We start from the raw sequence: 21,004 nt of genomic DNA on the forward strand, positions 1-21,004 counted from the left end.
AGCCAGGAAAGACCATTAAAACTCTAGCGGGAATATTGAATGAGTCCCATGGGAGATGATTCCATTAGAATTGAAAAATGGCATGGGAAAATAACGTCTGTCACTTTTAGACTCACTAAAAAAAGCCAATGGACTAAAAGTGGAACAGAAAGAAAGAGAGGGCCTGGACTTTGTGGGACTGTACAGAGGTTTTTCAGCTGGTGGAGGACCTGCATCTGCACACAGTGCTGCAAATAGCTGAACTCATGAAACTGACCTGAGTTTACTGAAATTGGAAACTTGTCACATTTATAAACAGACACACAGGAAAACAGTAATCTCAAGGGAACAGTGGAGGCCTTCCGCAACATAGAGCAAGAGCTTGGAACAGAGTCATTGTGTGTGTGTGTGTGTGTGTGTGTGTGTGTGTGTGTGTGTGTTTTACCTTGGCACTACTGTCAGAGTGACGTCTGGCACATGCTTGAAGCTGATTGATCCAAAACTGCTGCATCTTGGCATCGGAGGCTATAGACACACAGAACAAAAATACATTAATAAAATTACAAGACTTAACTTCCTTTATACACATAAGATGTTAAGAATCCGCAATAAACCCTTACATGAGTTCACTTTCCGGTCAACATGTAGTTATGGGAACGCTATCTGCTTTAAAGCGTCGCCACATCCATTCTAATTTTTTATTGTTTGATTAACTTTTAAAGTATCGCCCTAGGTTCATGCAAAGCTCTTAACGGCAGCTGAAAGAATATGCCAGTAATGACCAGATTAATAAGAATTATTGTAAAAATTTTATAAACTGTCACAGATTTAATTTCATATTACTCTCTAAAGGCCTTTTCAGGGCTTTGCCCATGACACAAGGAATAAGAGAAAATGCTGAATTACTGTGATATCTGAGGATGGATTTACATGATTTAGGCTATAACTTATGAAATGTCAGAAACTTTTCTTTTTTTATTTCCCAGAGCTCAAGTTAATGTCTTCAAATGTCTAGTTTTTTTTACTTATCAACAGTCCAAAGCCAAAAGATATTCAGTATCCTCAAATTTAACAAGCATGTTGATTGACCAATTCTTAACTCCTCGTTAAGAATCTGGACAAATTATCAAGTACTCGCAATACAAACTTCACAAAAATGGCAGTCTTCTGTAAATCTTTTAGTAAATTGTTGTATTATTATCTTGAAATTGATGAAAGACCATACATTACTTGTTTATGAACACTAATTTCACAACAATGATGATAATAAATTATAAATAAATCAAGATTACATTTCGCTCCCCCTCCCTAGTCTGTCCGAGTTGAGTTCGTACATTGCCCTATATACTACATACGGGCTTGACCTTACTTAAGAAGAAATTTTGGTTATCTATACTTTACTGGGGTAATTATTTTACAGCAGACTTTTTACTTTTACTCCTTACATTTTCACGCAATTATCTGTACTTGCTACTGCTTACATTTTAAAAATAGCCTTGCTATTTCAGTTTGGTTTGTTTTCATTCCGGCTTGTCCTCGTTCAAAAAAAAAAAAAAACCTAGCCAGATGAATTGTGCCCTCCGGATAGAGTGAATATGATTGTGGTTAGATGAGAAGGATAAACAAATACCATTCCAACACCCTATTAGTTTGTAGGCGAGCCATTGCACCCACACATGACACAAATCACGTCACACTCCAGCAAGGAAATAGCAGACGAAAGCAGCACAGAACGAAGATGTCAGTGGCAGACCTTAGAAAACTCAAGCAAAATGTTCCAACCAAGCACCAGCGAGGAGGTTGGTAGCCAGGAAGACCAGCCAACCCTTCTATATCCATGGCCGTACCTGGAAGAATTTATCAAAATGGTTGGATGCAAAAACAACTCCTTTCGAATGTGCTGCAAGCTCTGCGCACCCAAGTACCACAAGCTATTTGTTTTCCAAAACTCGCCGTCTAATTTAAAAAAGCATACTGATATTAGTTCTTTCCCTTACATTAGCTACTTTTACTTTTATACTTTAAGTAGTTTTGAAACCAGTACTTTACACTTTTACTTGAGTAAGAAGCTTGAGTTGATACTTCAACTTCTACAGGTCTTTTTAAACCCTAGTATCTATACTTCTACTTGAGTAATGAATGTGAATACTTGTGACACCTTTGGCAAAGACACAAACCCACACATACATATAGAATTTAGGGCAGGTGGTGGGTTTGTGAGGTTTCAAGTGTGGTTTCATTTCTTTTTTTAATGGGCAGCAGCATCTCTAGCCAACAGCACTAAAGTTGTTTTTGAGCAAGCTTAACCTAAGCTCAAGGCATCATTCGTCCCAAAAAGTTGACACAGGTCTATAGAGCACAAAAACTAACTGAAAACAACAGATCGATGCACATTGCAGGAATAGACCAACCTTTTGGAAAACATGCTTATTTGGTTTGGATTGATGCCACTCTCCTGTCGGTTCAGTATGAATCTACAGCCAGCAGCTTAGCATAAATTCAGAATACATACTCATTTCATTATGGAAAAACTGTGACATTTACTGTGATATTTTATATACAGAGCATAATCAACATGATCATACAGACGGTTGCGCTAATATTCATTACTGTATGATGAAGAAAACCATAGGGCATGCATATTCTCTTGCCTCCAGTCTTTGTGCTAAGCTAAGGAATATTCCCAAAATGTTGAACCACTCCTTTAAATGCATTTAAATTGCATAAAAGGATCAGGGAACATGCATAACCCTTACAGAACGTTTTTTTTTAACTTTTTTTAAATGTAGATGCTGCCTTAAGTTGCATCTGTGAAGAAATCAGTGAGGACGGCCGGCTGGTCGTCAGTGATCTCATTTGTAGCCAAATGATAACATAACTTACCGACTGTCTACCGGGCGATATGACCCTGTTACCTCCTGAATGACGTCCTAAGCGCTGTGTATCACATCTGAACCTTTTCATTTTCTCATCTATGCTAAATTGAACATTCAGCATTCAAGAGACAGTAGTGATTCATTTGGCCAAAATTGCGAGCTGCACAGGAAGCAGCTTGATACTCTATGCATGCTTGTGGATTTTTCCCCTTGACACTGAGACAATACACCCTGTAATCTAAACAGAAATAGCCAGTTGAAGCCCAGATTTGCTGACTAACACAGCGAGCTGCAGCCCTTCCAGTTGAAGGAGACGCTGACTTTCTGCTTGTCTTGACTTGCTCTAGGTCAGACTGTAAAATAATATCCTTCTGATCCCATTTCACTGACTAATTATACGAGGACAATGTCTTAGATGGGACTGATAACACTGAGTAGGTCAATCCCAGCTGGAGAACCAACAGAAGAAAAGAGGAACAAAAGATTTAAAGCTGGGGCAGCTAGGCAGTTTTCTTTTGTTGGCATCATTCAGCAAAAATAAAATGACCTTTCAGCAACTTAAGTGGTCTGAGAGAAAACTAGACTTGTGCACCTCCTCTTGGCGCTGACAGCAATTTGTGTTGCCTTTTTCCTGTATACAACCATTATTACAAAAAGCATGATAACCAATGTATCATTATTTGTTAATTGTGAGATGATATAAATGTACATAAATGCAAGAAATTCAGCATTTACCACAACTATCGGTCACTTGTTACACTTACAATTAAGTGCAACACCATTAATGCTTTTGAGAAGAGGATGTGTTTGACATCATTCTCATTATGGGTAGAATTTTTGATTATGTGTCGTACGACATGGTTCATTTAAAGCATGCTGAATTCTTTATTCCACTCTTATTTAAATTCTGGTTGTCAGAGATTTATTGTTTTTTTCAAATTACTTTTCTCTTGATTTTCATCCAAATAAAAGCTTTAAATGTGGAAATGAATGCAGCTATACAAGGATGAGGGGCTTCATTAGATTAATCGTACCACCGAAATGAAACTTTAAAGCTTTCTCTTCGGTGTGAAGTGTTTTTTGACATGCTGATGGAAAGTATTTGAACGTATGGAGAATTACATTTGCACTTGTCAATCACTCGCACCGCCGCCATCTGCCGCAGTCATTAGAACACCAATGAAAGGCTTCTTTAAGTGAAGAGACAGCATTCGCGACATTCTATCCCACTGGTTAGTAGCTGCTCACCTCTCAAGGGGTGAAGATAGTATTCACACAGAAACATCTGTGCCAAGATGTCTTTCTGCAAAAATACCATGTAACAACCTTCCCTACTCATTCCTTGTTGTCATCATCATCCACAGAAATCCCCCAGTCTAAAAGGACCACTTACCCGAGAGTGAACAAGCGTCTAAATCAGATATTTTTCTCTGTGATGTGCACAAGCCTAGCTGTGATTAAAGATAATTTGTTGTATGTATTGAGCAGAGCAGTGTGGCATATGCTAATATGCACCTGTTTGCATGGTGATGCAACAGATATGAACACTGCTTAGCTGGGAGCAGGACGTGCTGTTCTAATTCAGGGAGAATACTACGATAGTGATGAAAATTTCAAAGCTGGTTTTGGTTCACAAGAGGTGCAGACTCAAAAAGGAGATATGCTGACAGCTCTATTCATGTGATAAATGAATGCATGAGGTTTGCACTGAAAACCGAGGGGACTAACAACAAAATAAGAAGCAGGTCCGTCTGCCCGTTTAAAATGAGCGACAGTAGACACTCATACTGGTCTGTTTGTCTTATTTAAAAGTCAATATCCATTAGCATTAGGGACTTTTTTTTTATTTAAGGGGCCACCAGTTGAGATTTTGGGTTGTTAATCAAAACAGACTCGACCCTCCCTTTGCCAATAATTCATTTTTCTGTGACTCTCCAAAATGATTGGGAAATAAGTAATGACCCTCCCAACCAATGTATAAATGCCTTCTGTTCTGGTTTGCGCTCAGCAAAGATGTAGAAATAGCCATTGTTTTCTTACAAACATTACATACTGATCAAGACTCTGCCTCTGCCTTCTCATCTTACACATCATACTCCACTCTTATGATGGCCATTTCAGTAGATTTACTCACTAACATTGTTGTGGAAACACATAAGCATGGAAACTAAATGTACAATTCCTGCATTACTGCATTACTTCAAATTCTAAGTTACTCCTCTAGTGTTCATATGAAATAAAACAAAACATTGAGACCATTCAACAAAGCACTATGGGTAATAACAAGTTCAACACGTGAACTGGTTGCTATGTACTCAACAATAAGCTTCCTCAGTCATTGTATATTTTAACATAGGTAAAGTTGCCAAAGCTGAACATTATCCCAATCTCCATTTCTCAGATGAGCGTCAAATTGGTAGTTTGCATGCTACCACTCCTTCCATCTCAAATGACTTGAAAAGGCTTTCCTCATCAAAATGGCATCCCTGTTAAATATGTATCACTATATTATCTGATAATAAAAAATGTGTTGTAATTTCAGGTATAACTTCAGGTTTAATTGGCTTTTTATAGCATTTATACGCTCATAATTCAGAGTGCTGCACCTCACGATTATTAGTGTCCTTGGTCATTATATTTAAGTGTAATTATACTTGTTATAATGTAATTATACTAATGATATTATACCCCACTAGAAGTAAAAGTACACAAACACTACACTAGGCGGCTGTGGCTCACTGGTAGAGCGGTTGCCTACGAATTGGAAGGTTGGTGGTTCAATCCCTGGCCCTGTAGTCCCATGTCGAAGTGTCCTTGGGCAAGACACTGAACCACGAGTTGCCCCTGATGCCGAGCATCGGAGTGTAAATGTATGTGAGTGTTTATCTGATGAGCAGGTGGCACATGTACGGCAGCCTCGGCCACAGTGTATGAATGTGTGTGAATGGCTCCTGTATGATATGAAAGCGCTTTGAGTAGTTGTTAAGACTAGAAAAGCGCTGGATGAAACGTCCATATACACATAAATATAGGATGTAAATTTGATGGATTTTTGGCACCGTATAGATTATGTTGTTTTATTGTAGTACAGCACATGTCTTAAGTAAAAACATACTTAGGAACAATAAAAATACTGACATAAAAAAACGTCAAAAAGTATGCTCATAATTGACTCTGTACGTTGCTTACAGCCAAGAAACAGATTATCTTAGCTTAGCGTTAAGACTGGCTTATCTCCTAAAACCTAAATTTTACATTTCTGGTTTTGTACAAGTTAAACAAATGAGATAAACAATGCTATTCTAACTATTCTTGACAAGGCATCTACAAATTCAAACCCAACAGATGCACGTATATGACGTATTTTGGCAGCTTTATAGTGAGGAATGCTCTTAGCAGTTGTATATTACTCAACCTCAACAACGGATTTCTGTATCAAAACACGGCAATGTTTTAATTATGAAGATGCCCAATGAAGATTGTGACAGGCATCTAATCAGCCAGTTTGAAACCTGAACACAACTTGACCCTCTCGCGGTTTTATTGAGACATGTATGACAAAAAGTTTAATTTGCCATCTGTGCATTCAGACATGATTCAATTCACATTGCTCTTCACATTTGCTCAGCAGCACAAAAAAAAAAACACAACGTTTGGATCAATTGTTACACAGAAAGAGAAGTCCTTCAACAACAAAAAAACAATATATTATTTCCTTCATTTATATAAATTTATATTATCTAGTGAATAAATCATAATTTAGTTGGCTATAATGCTTTCCCTAATAATGTTGGTATAAAAAAGCCACTTAAGCTACATTGTAATGCTCTAACCCAATAATGCCCTATAAATTCCTTGAGAGACCAGATACTTTTTGATTAATATTGTGATTATGTATTAGGTATTATGTACCTTTAAACTCAATAAATAGTGTTTTATTTCGATCTTTACTACTTTTGAGTTAATTAATCACTCAAATACTCTTGCTTCAAAGTAGTTGCAGGTTCTGTGCAATGTATCCAGTATCTTCTTACACCAGTTGGGAAAAGGGCATATTTTCAAAACCCTCTAGAGAAAAAAGGTATCAACATGAGAATAAGGGTGGCATTTGAAGCTTTAAATACAGTCCATTAGTGAGATGATACTCATCTTACAAGCCAAGCTATTCAAAGCCCAAGGTGGGCTTTCCGGGATTCCCATGGTAACCAATACCAGCTCTGTAGTATATTGTATAATGTAGCATACCGGCTTATCTTAATCACCGACTGTTGAGGACGTACATGTGAGCATATTTGTACCCTGCTGTTTGAAAATAATTACAGTTTAATACCAGCACTTGTGCTCAAAGACCTCACATTGCTCAGAGAAATAATATTTTAAAAGCCGTTTTTTGTTGGTCGTCTTGGCGCCCGTCAAACCTCTAAACAGGCTTGTGCTAAGATGTATCAATTGATCGCTTTTCTTGCTCAATGACTTGTTTTTGCTGATTCTTGAACCTCTACTTCTTCTGTGTTGGCTCATTGTTTCCTCTCAGTCCAGTACACATGTATTACTGAGTTATTCAGGGAATACAGGCCAAGTTATTCTGATCTCCTTCCCATTGAGACTGTAAGGGGACATTCCAGTAGCTCAAGTGAGGCAACAGTAAAAAGGAGTTTCTCTCGCTTCAGTGGATACAGGTCACTGAAAGCAAAGGCCTTCAACACAGCGACCAGCTCTTTGTCTGACACAGAGTCTTAAAGCAATATTTCATTTTGGTGTAGATTTAATATTTTGGCTAAACATGTCTCCTTCTTACTCAATATACAATGTTTATTGCAAAACTGTACATGGACGACTAAGTATGTGGGAGGTTGTTTTGGCACAAATAGAAGCAAAAAAAGTGAAGTCAAATTACAAAAAAAAGGCAGAAAAAAGGAAGAGTTTGATGTTAAAGGCAATATCAGAACATGGTAGATTGTATCTAGTGCAGTTATAAATGAAATCCAATTCACCATATAAAACATTCGTGCAGCTTTAAACCTGGATTCATTCATTCTTTTGGCCACTTAAGGGCTGCGAAACATGCTGTGATCACAACAATGACAAATCATCATTTTGTAAAGTTGATACAGCAAACATTTACACTCCAAATCATATATTTGGAGTCCCATTTCTGTCCACCAATATTCACTCTACTTGTATCTCCATTTTTGCCCTCCACTAATTTCTGAGGGACACATGCATGGTGAGAGTGATACAGAGTGACATATATGTCTCTTTAGCTGCTAAATGATCCACTATGTTCACCAAACTGGTCCCTATCGTTGCCTGTAAGCTGTTTGGTGCTGGGCAGATAGTGTGCAGTGGATTTTAACATAACTTTTCACCTGAAACAGATAACCGGCTGCCACTGGAAACAAGGCTATGAGAGTGGTGAGAGTGAATAAAAACAGTAAGTTTTAATAAAAAACTGGGATCCCTAATAAGCTATCCGGTGCATTCACAAATACTGGTAATACTGGTTGGAAATAAATATTCATAACATCCCAGTGTGTACACACTGCACTCCAAGTGACTCCAACATAAAACACACTCCACTCAATGTTTGTACTTTGCCATATATGGGTAACCTGAGGCCAGCCTGAGGTCATACCTTTGAGTTTGTACAGCTCTCCATTGACAGAGTTTACAATGAACATGTGCGGAGCCTCGTCGCTCGGGGTTACTGAGGCACCAATCAAAGGCAGGGACCCACGGGGCTTCTGGCTCTTCCCCTGCTCGTTGACAAAGTACTGGAGCTGTCCCAACTCTGGATCCAACACGAAGTACCTGTATGGAAAACAAAGACAGAGAGTTAATAAAGTAATGGGTCAGAGAGAAAGAAGGGGGAGAGGGAAATAGAGAAAGCACCGGTAACATTTCCATCATTTTGTTTTATGCTTTCATTATTGTAGCTTGTTTACTGGTAAAACCTTTTTTATATCCATGTCGTGCAAACTTTTCAGGATGTGTGAGAAGTAGGAGGGCAATGAATGAGGATGAGATGAGGAAAAAGAGAGCTGCCGTAAAAACACACAACACCCAATTATCTCAAAGATTCGTTGAAATAGCCCTCCTTGCACATTAAGGCCTGTTTTTTTACCAACATTAAGCTGCCGCTCAATTCCAAATTACTGAAGGTAGCAATTAGTGCGGTCATCTTGAGCAGAAGCCACAGCTCGAGGCAGGGAAATTAAACCCCCCCATTTTCCCCTTTGTGATTAATGAATCACATTCAATCAGTGTGTAATTGAATCTTTGACTCGCTTATTGCCGGCTGAGAGATTTAAAACCAGACAGACACAATAAGAGAAGCAGAGGCATTTCATTTCCTGTAACCAAAAAATGATTGTGTATGACATTAAAGAAACTGACCTGTCTACACCACTTAAAGCTGTACTTCTTGTTCTGCAGTTCAACATGGGCCAGAGTGGCAAGGGTTTGCTTTGGCTAACTTTTCCATGTCTGTGTGCATTGGCCTGAGGTAACAGCAGTTGTCTTTACTTTGCTATCTTTTGTCCCATCTTCGGCTCCATGTCGCTCCCTCCCTGAGATTCCCCATGTTCACAATCAATGTTCTCTTTCCATCCGTGTTTACAGAAGCTGCAGTATTGATCTGGCTTTTACCAAGAAGCATCACGCTTAGCATTGACACAGCTTCTTTCTATTGCCAAATCAGGGTTATATGTGATGACTGAAGATATCCCCTGTCAACTCCAGTATCCCACAGGTGTCTCTTTTTAAAATGCATTTCACAGATTTTAAAGAACAGTTACACTTCAATTCAATCTGCCCTTGTGCTATAGTTTCATACACTACCACTTATTTTCATCTGTATTGTACATATCAACAGACTTGTTTTTAATTTATATGGCCAGACCTATATTTTCATTATCAATCAGGGGCAGGGCTAAAAGGGGGACATGGGGTGGCACTGGCCCCATCTGAAATATGATTGTATTTGGATATTCAATTATGTTTAAAATGGAAACAAGTGAAACTAATAATGAATGTGATGTTTTATTTAGCAGAATTACATTGTGTGGTATCCAATCTAATAGTTCCTATATTTCTAAGCAGATTTTCAATGATGTAATCCGATCAAATAGCTTCACTGTAGACCGTTAGTCTTGTTTTATTTAGTCCATGAAATGTGCGATTACCAAGTTACCAGAGCCCATAGTGACATTTTTCTATTCGTTGTTTTGTTCAACCAAAATGGCAAAACAAAAAAATATTACATTTTCAAATATATTATCAAACCTGGCTGGAAGCACCATTAGCAATTTTGCTTGATAAAAGACCAGATTATTTACTAATCGTTTCAGGACAAAAAATATCGAACATTTGTTATATATGTTAGAAAATCCCATCATGAATGGGCTCAGTCTTCAAATATGCAAACTATAAGAGGACAAAAGAACTCTGTTACTGCATCCTACACATCAGACATTTTCCCATGAACCCTCTAGAGTTCTTCAGAGAGGATGCAGGGACTGCTGTTCTGAAAATTGATCCCCACTTGCAGTCTTGCCCCCTTCCATCAAGAGAGCTGGTGATTTATGTCGACCCCAGCCAACCAGGAAACAATCTGCATGCGTCGGTTTTTATCCAGTAGTCTCTTTCACACACACACACACACACACACACACACACGCACGCACGCACACGCGCGCACACGCACAAAGTCTATCCCCTGTTCAGTCAGCAGAGCCTTTTACCGTTGACCCCTTCAGGCAGTCCTTCCTTTGCAGCTAAACCACAATGCAGACCTTTAACATGATGGATGGTACTGGATAACAAACCCTGGGCTTTACATTCAGTGTTGATAATGTCCAACCTGCAGTGAACATCACGAGCAAACTGGACCAAATGAAAGATAATGTTAAGACAACAGTAATGGAAGATGTTTAGCAGCACCACATATAATGAAACAAAGATCTGATACTAATCCGTTTTCCTGTTGACATCTTTCAAATACCTCACCAACGTAACCATAACGACACTGTTAAAAGAGCTTAGTCCTGCACATATATCAACATAATCAGAAACACTGCCATTTCCGAATGCAGGAAATGGCTTGTCAGCAAAATGTGCTGCTCTTTTGGCCGTTAATTCTTAAAAACGCTCAGGGGAACGTCAGGCCAGGAGAAAGCAGTAAATCATCCTTGTTATTGGCAGGAACTGTGAGTTATACTTGTTATAAGATATGTAGGGTTGTAGTGTCAAAGGGGTTATGTAAAGTCAATATTTTATTACCACATACTATCAAGGGAGTATCTTTTGGACTGGATATGCAGTGTACACTTGGCATTTCTGTAGTTATTGATTAGAAACACTTCCCTATATGTAGCCGCTTTTAGACATGTAGCCCTTTAAAGCTGCAGTACATAGAAAGCAAAAAAATGCCAGAATGTCAATTAGCGTAAAACCCTGTTTTCTGGAGCTTTCCCCTAACTGTCTAACAGGGCAGAACAGCCAGTATAATCTTACTCTCACCCGCTCCCTTTTTCTCTCCCTCCCTACCTCCCTACCTACCTACCATTGGCCAAAGTCTACGATCACTGGCTACATTTTCTAAAGCCTGAAAACCGATGCAAGAACAGGTGCAGAGGTCGAGATGTCTCTCAGACCACTTGAATTACAATATGATGAAAGATTATTATGGACTTTTTTGCACAAGGACCCCAAAATATAATGCCTACCACAACTTTGAATTAATCTAACGGCAATTTAACATGTTGGTATCATGTCAGAATAAGCATCCTGGTCACTTTTAGCCATAATGACTTCTTACAAGGATGATCTAGTATCTAGTAACATTTCTGTGTCACTTTCAACACAACTCAGTCTGATTGAATTCCGTCTGATTAACCTAAAAGCATCACCAGCAAAAGGTGAAAAATGTGCAGAGAAAGAGCAGATTCACATATTACCACCTTTTAAGATTGCTGTAATGAATACTATATATCGATCTACATCACTTACGCACAAATAAAATTGTATCAGTTGAATAAACTGTAAGAGCCAATTTGAAGTTGTTGGTAGGATTTTTGTCAGATGAGATAAGTCTACAAAAACTATTTTCCCTCTAAAAGAAGTTAAAAAAATTAAAAAATGATACAAAAACAGATATAATTTGTCTTTCCCTATATTTCCAATGTTCTTTTATGCCAACTGCATGAATGAACATAATATAAAAACAGGTAGCAGAACTTAAAATCTAATAACTAACAATGATGAAATTGTTAATTTAGGAAATTTGCTGAAATTCAAGAAGCCAGGGCGATCCCACAACTCACAACAGCTATTTCAACACCCCCTTGAAAATGTTTTGCTGACCCTCCAGTGGAATTTTGTCAGTGGCTCAGTGACTTTACAAAGATTTTATTCAACGTAAACCACAAAAATATCACTGATTCAGGTTCGAGTCTGATCTTTGATTAAAATATTGCAAAAACGCACGCTTGACGGAACCTCACTTTGAACCTTGCCTTTGGAAACAACAGTTGACCAATCAGTTTTAACTTGAGGCCCAATTACTCTCTTACTTTGGTGGTCTCAACCATATCACATACAATACATGGTCTTCATCAACCGATTGAGCTGGTGCAGAGGACCTAAAAATATTGAACACTTAAAACTTGAAAATCTACTTTTTCTTTCTCTAATTTGGCAGCTACCAACAAACTAGCCAACTACCATCAAGACAAATTCAAGCCATGTAAATACAAATGTAAAAAATAAGGTTAGCAGAAGATAGTTTTTTCTACACTTCTCTGCCATAGAACACACACTAGAGCCGCATTACCCTAACTCACAGTTTTGATCAAAGCAGCACAGCAGAGTTTTTTTTCCAGGGAGCACATCTGCAAAGAAATGGTTCATTCCTCACAATGTACTCCCTACCCTACCAACCGCTTAGGAAGAAATAAATTTAGAATCTACATCTGTAGAAATCCTCTCAGATCCAGCCTTGTATCATACAAAGCGATATCTGAAAAGGAGACAGAGAGAGCTCTGAATGCTTTGTGTGATCTGCATGCAAATGTTGGAATAACTACATTAGATGCACAAACACTTATCAGGTGAAAACAAAATTATAACAGCAGACACATCAAACACACATGATGTAGGTCCTGCATTGTGCGCTACAGTCCCAAAAGCTCCAACTTGTAAATAATAATTCATTACATTTGTATAGCACTTTATCATAGACATTCAAAGCGCTTCAGGAGGAGGACTCACGCACAACCAGTGCATCCACCTGGGTGATGCCCGGCAGCCTTACGATGCCACTCACCACACATCAGCTCAGCAGAGAGGGGAACATGTTTTTACTGGTGGGGGAAACCGTAGCACCTGGAGAAAACCCACGCAGACACGGGGAAAACATGCAAACTCTACACAGAAAGGCCCGGGACAACCAGGGTTTGAATCCAATACCTTATTGCTGTGACGCAATAGTGGTAGTAGCACAGTGGTGACCAGTGGGCCAACGTACTGCTGAACCTTGTCTGACACATGACCATCTTTGTATCTATAATAAAATAAATCAAAGGCTCGCAGAGATATTGTCAAATCACTGTCTTGTCTTCATCAAAACTGTGAAATAAGTTGTTAAAAACTTCCTGATCCACGACTGCCCCCTGTTTTTGTCAATGGTCCAAGGCTTTGAAAGACGACTTGCTCACGTTGCACAGAAACGAACAGTGTTGAACAAACTTCAAGCTATTAATAACTTGGTGAGTACATTGTTATTATTACTGTAAAAAAAATAGGACCCAAATTGAAGTTAACCAAGATCATCCAGTCAGGTCTAGGGGTTAAGGAATGAATTTTGTCAACAAGGTTTCTCACAAGTATAGTATGTATATGGGTTTAGAAACAAAAATTGTCTACCTGGCATATTTTTTACGACACAAACACACACGCACATACACACACATACACACACACACACCGCACCTACACAACATAACAGCACTTCACACTGACACATGGCCACCCACAGTAACAGAATTAGCTCTACTCAGGTCTGCTGCCCACCACGACACCATCTGCCAAAGTGACACACACACAAACACACACACACACAGTTCCTCCGCCTGATAAATATTGAAACGTGACTGATGGCTGTAATTACTCTAACACCACCAGTGCACCGCCTCTCCTCCTTCAACTCTTTCTATTCAGAAACACTGTATGCACTTAAAGATATTCACTAAACACAACCTGAGAAAAGATTCTTCACTACTTATTGTAATATGTTAAAAAAAAAGCCTGATATTTCAAGTTGTGTTGAACCCAGAACTAGTTGCAACAGGATTCTAAATTCCAGTTCAAATGTTATTTTTTTAAATACATTTCTGAGACTACTTCTAGTAAGAAACCTATAATATCTTCAATAAGGTATCCAATGTGGCCCTCATGAGTTCAGGGACTAATGGAAAACTGAATTGTAGTGTATACTTTTTCACACTCTATGAACAAATGTAAACAAAAGTTCTAAAAATTGAATTGAAGGGAAGTTGAAACCTGCTTTCACCACAAAACTGAGTAATAGGTTGTTTAAGGTGACTTATAATTAGGATTAATGTTTTCTGGTTTGTTTACATCAATTTCATTTGTAAACACAAGCCTTCACTTTCATTTTGTTAAGCTGAGAAACACAAAAATGCTTTTTTTATGTGAACTTAAGACTACTTTGTAAGATATCTTTTGTTTAATATTTTGAAAAAGTATCTATACAGGTAGAAGTATTGATTTGTTCTTTAATTTTCCCACAGATTATTGTAATACACAAAGGACCAGCAATATTTTAAATTACTGCAAAGATGTGGAGTAGAGCGGTGCTTTACTTTGCAAATTTGAATATGTTTAATAGTCTCAAAAGGCCATTTAAAGTCCAAATTGTGTTTCAGAAAAATGAGTGCTTATCTAAAATGCAGTTCCAATTCAAAGTTTATTACGAGCGGTTTAAATATAGTTTTAGAGTCAACCATACTGACAAGAGCCAATTCAGTATTTACTCATGCCTGTCATGCAACATTCCCTCCTGAACATTATTTAATAATACAAAATAGGTTTTTCTGCTTTTCGGGGCGTGTATGTGACATTATGGTCTCATTCAACATAATATGTACAACATAAATATAACATGACTCCAGGAATTATCTTAATCCACATATAAAAGGGTTAAGTAATTTTAATTTCAGGTATAGAATAAACAGCATGCTTTGGTCACATCATATCTACAGTACATAGTGTGTTTGGAACAACCCACATGATGAAAAATATGATTCGTAAACTCTTTGGCTTCCTTCAAAAGGGCTACATTTTTAAGATTGTTTTAATCCGTGCTCACTCTCTGCGTCTTCACTTGAATCTCTCCTTGAAAGCTAGACTTTAACCTTCGGGCATTTTGAAATTGAAACAGGACAGGTGCCATCACCCCAAAGAACAAACCGATTCTTTACCGCCACTCTTCCTGATAACTCAGCTTACATCCTGCTCATAACACCCTGCACATTATATACTGTGGAATCTGTTTGCATATGTGTACAGTATAGATGTGTGTGTGTGTGTGTAGAATTAACAGAGAACAAATCCTACATGAACATCAAACAAAATTTAGATTTCATTTGATCTATATATATATATATATATATATATATATATATATATATATATATATATAGACACACACACACACACACACACACACACACACACACACACACACACACACACACACACACACACACACACCTCTTTGAAATGAATACATGTGTGTGTGAAGAATCTTACACCCAGGTATTCTTCCTGTGGGTGTTATCAAGATGCAGTTCTGTGAATCATCTGTTTAATGGGAGAGCAGGGAGCAGCTATTCTTTCTCTCCATGTCAGCCTCCCTACCTCAATCCTCTTTACACTGGCTTTCAGTCCAGATCATACACACTACAGTCTCGACTTCTTCTCTGCAGCACCGTTACAGCGACAATGGGACACACCATTTTCATGTGCACATTGGTGAAAAATAATTTCATCACCCTAGAGCTGCAGAACAAAAATCCTGCATAATTAATGTTAACTGTGCAGAAGTTGAGCAGCTTATAGGAAATTAGCAAAAAAAAAAGGAATATTTTTCTTTTGCCTCCAATCAAACTAAAAACCACAACCAGATGTTTCATATGTGGTTCACAACAACAACAACAACAAGTGTAGGCTTTGGTAATATTTTCAAATGATAAACTCACTTATAGCTTCTCAGAACAACTCTCTCAGTGTCTAAGTTGAGTGAATTTGACAGGGCAGGGAGTGAACCCATAAATGCTGCATGGAGTACAATTGCACAATAATGCACCGCTGTGTTCTCCACAGTTGCTGAGATATTCAGCACTTGATTATGGGAGCGGCTGCAGTGCTTCAAGAGCAGTAGCAATAAAAGCAATAAAATTAAGCAATAAGGCAATATCTCTAACACTATGTATCAGGAAAGAGCGCACCTACAGTAAACAAACAGAATGCATTTGTAGACATTTCAGGCTAAATGTCCGCCTATACAATCCAACCAGTCTTTAGGAACCTTAAATCAAGAGCTACAACAATAAGTTGAATTACAGAAAAGATTGTTGTGCAAAAATGCACACTCTCCACTTCCAGCTTCTCATTTGTGAAAATTTCTGCTTTTCTTTGTCTCATGTGATGCTTAATTAAAAAATTAAGGATTTGAACTGTTGGTTGGACAAAACAAGACATCCAAAGATTTGGGCATTTTTAAAATATTTTCTGACATTTTATATTATAAACACCTAATCGTTTAATTGAAAAGATCTTCCAACGATTAAGTGATGAAGTAGCAGCTCTACTTAAACCAATCACTTTTTGTCGACACTCTGTAAAACAGCTGTTGATTCATCTCTGTGGTAGTTTTTTTTTTTTTTATTGGGAGCTACAATGATTAGTCGATTAAAATATTTATCAGCAACTATTTTGACAATCATTTTAGTCATTTGTATAGCAAAAACTCCAAACACATGATGTTTCCTGCTTTCCTAAACAGAAGATTTGACGCTTTTCTGTATCATATGTGATTGAACAAAGAACAACTTTGGGTGTTGGACTTTGAATAGTATAGATGTAGAATAACACGAGCAATTTGAATACATCACCTTGAGCAGCTTTGTTCACAATTATCTTTAAAGACATAGTTTCATTGATAAAAATCGGTATATTGATCACCAATAAAAAAATAATTAGTTGCCTCTAATATTAGTACATTTTACATTTGAAAATACAACAACAGCTAACTGGATATAGTACTGTATGTAGAATGCTGATGCATATGCTTATACCAACATATCTGCAATGAGCTGATATGAAACCAAAATATCCACCAAAATATCAACCCAACATTTTTATCCGCTCTATAGTCACATAATCAATATGAACATTCTCTGCATTTACTACTCTTACATTAAAGTCAATTAAATATCTTTGGGCTGTTTAATTAGAATGTGCCATGTGTGTCTTGTGATGGAAATTTCTCGCTGTTTGAAGACGTTTTATGGAACAAACAATCAAGAATATAATCAACGGATGAATCTATAATGAAAATAATCATTAGTTGCTGCACACTGGGGTACATAATACTGAGACTTGTATTTCATGCGGTGGCATAGTAATAGAAAAGACCATGAAACACATCTATAGGGCTGCAACTAACAAAAATTGCACTATTGATGAATCTGTTAATTATTTTCTAGATGTATTGCTTTAACATTTCCCAAAGCCTAAATTGGACGTGTCTAGATCTCTCCATTTGTCTGACCAACAGTTTTTAACAAGTCAAAAACATCTGGCACTTTTGCTTAAGAAGTTAATTAAAACTTTGACCAAAATATTTGCCATTTCAGCTCTAAACAGCACCACCACTGTTGTCTTAGATCATTTGTAGTTCCTCGTTTTTGTTAACCTATTAGTAGGAAAAGCAGTTTATTAGCAGGCCTACAAGGCATGTGTGCACGCATGGTTTGGATTAACCCCCCCCCCATCGCCATCGCTCCTCCTCCATCTCAACAGTGACGTGCTGGTAAAAGTGCAACGTGGACGGAGCAAATAACAACACGAAGCCATCTGACACCTGAACTGAAAGTGATTCGTGCCCAATGCCCCCCTCTCCTCTTTCCATCTAACTCCATCCATGTCCTTACCTGTTCTGCCAGCCTTGGATCAGGTTGGTGTATTTGCTCAGCACTCCTTCCAGCTGCCTCCTCCGCGGCTGCTGCAGATTCATGCTGTTCCCCAGCACAGCTCCCAGGCTGCCTCCTACCCCAGCCGGGTTGTCCAGGGAGCCGGAGCCGGGGCTGTGCGTCCCGCTCCTTCCGGGCTTCCTCGTCGATGATGAGTTCCCGCGGTCCGACGAGGAAGAGTTGGTTTTGTTGGTCACGGGATGCGGACTGCAGAGCGTCTTGTCCATCCTGGCGACGGGACGGGAGAGAGGAGGAGGAAGAGAGGGGAGGAGGGGACGGGGATGGACCAGCAACAGCAGCGAAGATTTCAACAGAGCATAAGTGGTAAACGGGGCGATGTGTGTCTGCTGAGCTAAAGCAGAGGCAGTGGATGTGACTCGACTGCGCTGCGCCGGCGGTGTAAGCGTCCCTCGGTGCGTGAGAAAGCTGACATATTCCCGGGTGGTGATTGTGTCCAGGTCTCTCTTCTGCAGTACGCGGATGTGTGTGGCACTGTTGGAGAGCAGAGCGCAGACACTCCCACTCCTCTCTAGACCAGCCCCCGGATATTACAATGCAATCATGTTAAATACACATCATCATGACCCAAAAAAAGTAACTCCCTCCACAAAATACTGCAAATGACGACAGGAAAAGCCTTAGATGAGTCATGAATGAGGCTAATACATATCCATTCTTTCGTTATGATATTTTCAAGGGTGTAGAGTTGGTTTTCCAAACCCAACCAAAAAGCTGACCATATCTGAATTCTGTTTCCTATATAAATAGCCGTTAACCTACATTAATGCCAATTGTAATCACCGTATGATAATACCTCACACTTGATGATACAGTAGATAACAACTTCACTACAAAGAGTAGTTAACATTACCTTTGAATGATGTTCATTTCTATAGCATTTTCAGAGGATATTGTAAAGCCTAAACACAAATATGAATTACATTTTTTTTCTTTGAGTAGAAAAACATGTACAGAGAGTTTTTTTTCCAAACCCTGAGTCTGGCTTGCAGTTTTTCTCTCAGGCTGCAGGCACAAACTCCACCAATCAGAGTAAAGGGCAGTAGTTTAAAAGCTGAGAGGCATACACAGGGCAGTAAAGTCCATAATTGAATTAAGAAACGGGTAGCCTACTCTTGACCCTATTTCAAAATAAATAGGCTAATTTTGTCTAACAACACATTTTTCTCGGTCCAAGCCCGAGGGGCTGGGAACCGTTCACACAGCAGGGCTGTGGAATCTGTGGCAGATGCTTCTCCGCCTAAAACTCCCGCTACAGCCTTTACCTTAGGCCTACATGGTGGCAATGTGCCATTTTTTAGGACTGCCAATACTCCCCAAGGACCTCAGGCGCAACAATTGACCCATTCCACCACTAGGTGGCGCTGTGGCAGAAAAAAACGCGTTTGGCCCGATAACTCCCAAACCGTACGTCGGACATTTAAAAACCATATATCTATGCGTTCCCTGGATCCAACTGAACCTCGTGATATGGCCACGTTCATTTCGGCCTAGACTTTTGTGCATGAACAATTGTGAAAAATTGTGATTTATCCTCCTAGACCTAGACCCTGCCCTCGATTTGCATGAAACTTGGCACATCTCCCGACCAACTTGACAAAGTGTTGTTAAAAGATTTTTACAGAATAAAAATGTTGCATATTATGCGCAAACAAGTTTGTGTAGCTAACTATGAAAACACCAACTTTGCCATATCTTGGCCAAAATAAATGCTGTCAATGCCAGACTTTGGATTATTATTTGATGTGACACTTTGAGGCGTCAAAACAAATTTCAGAAAGATTGGCCTCTAGGGGGCGTTACAAGTACAAAAAGATCCCATGAACGGCTCATCCGATTTTTACAAAATAACAGTTTTTAATGTTTATCAATTGATTGCAAAAAATTTGGCTACAAATTTACCCGTGACTCCATCTGGAAAATTATTTGCGATTTTGTATTTTTTACCCTCTGAATTTAGTGTTGGACACACCTTGGCATGAGACGAGACTGCATGAGACGGGACATATGAAATGGGACGCTCCAGGCTGCAGCCATACACTCTTGTTACAGTGACGTATTGATTGGTCAAAGTAGGCGTGGCCTAGGGGACCCACGTTTGGATTTACCACCTGGACTAATGTGAATTAATTTAAATGAACAGGGTAGATGTACAATGACCTGACTTGCCAAATATTACACATGTGGCCCAGGTGGCGTTACAATGATGTCAAACGTGTTTTCGCAAGATCACACAAAGAGCGAAACCAACTTTGTCGAACTCTTCCTGGGTCGTACGACAGATCTGCACGAAACCTGGTATGTAGCATCTACAGATGGCTGACAAAAAGTTATTCACAGAATTTTTTCTACATTGATGTATGCACATTTCACGACCTAACACATTTTCTCTTGTAAGCTACCAAACACAAATCATGTTATTTCTCAACTATAATCAATGTAGACCATTTTTTGCCATTTTATCTCTTCTAAGGTCAAGTGCATCGTATATGACACCAAATAACACTTCTGATTCATAACTTTATAACTAAATAATATAACTAAAAACATACTTTCTTTTGGAGCTAAAATCTATCTGTGTCCCCGTTCTGCTGATGTCTCTTTAATCATCACGTGACATCCTCGGATTTATCATATACCATCACGCAGTTCACTGTAAATACCCATAGGAACATCATGGAAACAGTAGGACAACACTACAATACATAGTATAGTAGCACTATGTATTATATAAAATTAATAATAATTTTAGTGGCAATCTGTCCACTGATAACGCCACTGGATGAAATCTGAAGTCCTTTCCAACTCTTGCTGGTGCAAATGATGAGGTCCGCCGTCGTCGTACGGTTAATCCTT

General features: G+C 38.7%; 1 protein-coding gene and 1 long non-coding RNA gene across 2 annotated transcripts in view; one reads left to right on the plus strand and one right to left on the minus strand.

Annotated features, from left to right (window-relative positions):
• LOC117956284 (oxysterol-binding protein-related protein 10) overlaps positions 1-18,637 on the minus strand; it is a 62,384-nt gene extending 43,747 nt beyond the window's left edge. Inside the window, exons 1-3 of the mRNA XM_034891268.1 lie at positions 18,092-18,637; positions 8,491-8,666; positions 425-504 (exon numbers count right to left, since the gene is read on the minus strand). Of these exons, the coding sequence (XP_034747159.1) occupies positions 425-504; positions 8,491-8,666; positions 18,092-18,357 (522 nt within the window). The 5' untranslated portion in view covers positions 18,358-18,637. The remainder of the gene's footprint in view (positions 1-424; positions 505-8,490; positions 8,667-18,091) is intronic.
• LOC117956315 lies at positions 1,743-15,999 on the plus strand. The gene is made up of 3 exons (XR_004659229.1): positions 1,743-1,916; positions 2,984-2,989; positions 15,989-15,999. It is a non-coding gene; the product is annotated as an uncharacterized LOC117956315 (long non-coding RNA).
• Positions 18,638-21,004: the final 2,367 nt, after the last annotated feature.

The sequence above is a fragment of the Etheostoma cragini genome, chromosome 14 (genome assembly GCF_013103735.1).
Source record: "Etheostoma cragini isolate CJK2018 chromosome 14, CSU_Ecrag_1.0, whole genome shotgun sequence".
NCBI classification, from domain to species: Eukaryota; Metazoa; Chordata; class Actinopteri; order Perciformes; family Percidae; genus Etheostoma; species Etheostoma cragini.